At 54.5% G+C, this 3,204-nt stretch overlaps 1 protein-coding gene across 1 annotated transcript; it reads left to right on the top strand.

Annotated features, from left to right (window-relative positions):
• Positions 1 to 1,562: 1,562 nt before the first annotated feature.
• LAESUDRAFT_210323 (uncharacterized protein) lies at positions 1,563 to 2,583 on the top strand. The gene is made up of 2 exons (XM_040901590.1): positions 1,563 to 1,571; positions 1,639 to 2,583. The coding sequence occupies exon 2, from the start codon at positions 1,828 to 1,830 to the stop codon at positions 2,485 to 2,487; it is 660 nt and encodes a 219-aa protein (XP_040763409.1). The 5' UTR covers positions 1,563 to 1,571; positions 1,639 to 1,827; the 3' UTR covers positions 2,488 to 2,583.
• Positions 2,584 to 3,204: the final 621 nt, after the last annotated feature.

Below are 3,204 nucleotides of genomic sequence, written 5' to 3'. Positions count from 1 at the left end.
CCTGCTTTCTATAACACCACGGTGTACGAACCGCCGCCGATAGCGCATGCCTGCCGCATCCGCCGCCCACGCGCTCGCCTGATCAGCACGGCTCACGAGCACACGGACGCACGCAAGACATATCGACCGTGGTCGGATCCACGACAGGAGGATGACGAGCGAACTCAGGCCGCGCAGAGTGTCCTCTGCCCGGCGTGCATTCGCTGGTCCTGCTTCGCCATGATAGGTGCTGGACGGCCTAGCAAGGGCGCGGGGAGGTGTGAGGGTCGAATTTAACCTGGCCCAACGCCGCGTCGACTCGCACTGTAGCATCCGTCGAGACTGCAGGGCGCCACCCAAGACGTACGGTGCAGCTTGGTCGCCCACCTCTCCGTGCACGTGCGCGATAGACAGACGAGGATAAGCATGGCAGTGGATGCGCGAATGCGAAGCTGGTGAGTTTGCACGCATCATCTCTTTCACAGAAGCGATGCCGAGACGTGCGCTCGCATTGCATCTAGCAGACTGAGACGGTCTCTCCGCGCTCAACATTCGGCTCGCATTCGACGCCTTTGATCGACAAGATGGGAGCGGCCTCCGTTGAACCACGTCGTGCGCTTGCTGGACACAAAGACGGCGCGCGTGCACAGTGAACGTGCGAGGCCTCTGTCCTCCTCAATCGCATTCTAACATATGGCTCACACCATCGTATACTCCCTCCACAGCCGCGAGACTGCCTCCATCTTCGCACTGCCCTATAATCGTGCACCGCCACCATCAAGCGCACCGATTATTCTCGGTGTCCAAGCCGACTCACGCACGGGGGCTCGCCCGACGCCGCATCGACACGCTCAAGCATCAAAGAGACTGGGGAGCCGCGAAGACCTGCAGCGCAGCTCGGTCGCCTCCATCGCGGTGCGCCGTACACGGAACGAGGAGCGAGGATGAGCAGAGCGCTGGGCAGCATATGTGCGAACGCGAAGCTGGTGAGTTTCGCATGCATCTCATTTATGGACGCACTAACGAGACGTGCGCACGCATTGCGTCTGGGCAGGCTGGGTCCGTCCGCCTCTGTCCGGAACGTGGACGACGACCTGTTCTTCGACGGTGATACGCCGCGTCCACCATGAAACCGTCGCTCGGCGTTCAGCTCGCAAATGCCGCCGTGCTCGACAAGATGGGGGCAGGACAATGTTGAAGCGCAACATCGGTACGGCCTTCGTGCGGTTGCTGCACAGAAACGATGACACGCGTGAGACGTGCACTCACATCAGCCAAACACTGAACGCGTGTAGCGTCGGTTATCCTTGATCGCAGCTTACGGCTCACACTATCGGCCTTCGCATTGCTCTACAACCGCGCAGCCGGCCCAATCACACACACCGACCGCTCTGCTCTCTCACTCATAACTCGGCAACACCACCGCATGCGCGCTCGCCCGCCATCGCATCGACACCCTTGAGCATCAAAGAAACTGGGGAGCAGTGAAGATCTGCAGCGCAGCTCCGTCGCCTCCATCTCGGTACACCGTACACGGAACGAGGAGCGAGGGTGAGCAGAAGCTGGGTGGCATACATGCGAATGCGGAGCCGGTGAGTCTGCATGCATCTCGTGTATACATGTACCGACGAAGCGTGCGCTCGCATTGCGTCTGGGCAGCCTGGGTCCGTCCGCCTCTGTTCGGAACGTGGACGACGGCCTGTTTTCGACAGCGATACGCCACGTCTCACAACTGCCATCGCCCTGCGACCACAGAGCAGCCTCGTACGGCAGTTATAAACCACAGGTACGCGCTGGCAGCCCGACGCTGCTCTCACAAACACATCGCAGCATCGACGCTTCGACGCGATGCAGGGAAGATCCGAACGTCGCAAGAGACGACCTGCGCGGACACGAGCATCAAGGCCAAGACGTTCTGCGATGGCCCAGAGCCGACCTTCTGCGGCGCGAATGCATCAGGACCGTTACTTTGCCTGTGATGTATGGATCACGCCCACAGAGGAAGCCCGAGTCGTCGGGATGAACAGAGCATCAGGGCGAGAGCTCTCACGCCATTGTGAGTTCTCAGTTCACCCATGCAATAGATGCACATTCCCGTTGAGGTTCGAACGTGCGACGTTATGTCTCTCCCGCGGGCGGCCGCTCTTGACGTGTGGTGGGCGAAGCGGCTCCCATGTACGCGGCCTGGGCGATTTACGTTACGTCTCCATTTCTTATGGTGTTACAGAACTACTGTACATGTTGAATACACTGCATGGCGGTCCGGGTGTGATGGTCAGACACGTGAGATTGGGATGGATGTGGAAGGTACGGATCGCGATCCGTGAGTGGGGAGCGATGGCACAGCGCAGATCGAGAGGGGCGAGCACGTCGGATGACGAGACTGCATGTATCGCAGAAGTATATTCTGGCTGGCCGCCATATATTCATCCGTCACACAAGTCGTACTGTGCAGAATGCAGACTTGACTACGCTGGAACTGAAAGGCTTCTCATTGCCCGTAAGTAGTGATTGGGGCAGCACCAGCCTAACATTTACAGTAGATATTCAATCGTTCCTCAAAAGTATTCTTCTCTTATCCATGATACTGTATAAACAATTTATACACATTCACTACATGTCACTTATAATCCAGAGGTACTGCATCCTGGATTGCCCATTATTGAAGTATTGTGAATTCTGTAAAATGGGCAACATGGCATGAATGAACATAGCATATTTGTATGCATATCATTTAGATATAGGGCTCTGCCCAATAAATCATAATGAAGATCTATTTTAAAATTTTTATGCCACTGCTTTAATCTGTTATTATATAGTATAGTGCCCTTTGTATCTTTCTTTGTAACAATGCAAGCTGTTATTTGATTAATCATGGGACATTACAACATATGAACATAGATAGAAGCACTGAGAAATGATTTCAACTGACTGACCATAGATAATCAATGACTTAGTACTTCTGCTCGGTAAGATGACCGGTGCGTGGCAGAAGTGTTGAGGAGACACGAATGCGAACGAAAGGTCCACGATCCGTATACGATCGTTATATTTGAGAGAGTTATGGTCAAAAAAGATGTGTCGGCGGGGCAAATCATACCAAAATATTTGAATCGAGTTTTGAGAGTCAATGTGAGAAGAATGGGAGGTTATGGAACATGACAAAGCCAGCGACAGCAAATGTGCATCAGTGTGAAAAATGAACGAGGTTAAGAAGTGTTAACG

This window comes from Laetiporus sulphureus (genome assembly GCF_001632365.1).
Source record: "Laetiporus sulphureus 93-53 unplaced genomic scaffold LAESUscaffold_24, whole genome shotgun sequence".
NCBI lineage: Eukaryota > Fungi > Basidiomycota > Agaricomycetes > Polyporales > Laetiporaceae > Laetiporus > Laetiporus sulphureus.
This window is presented reverse-complemented; position numbering and strand designations above follow the sequence as displayed.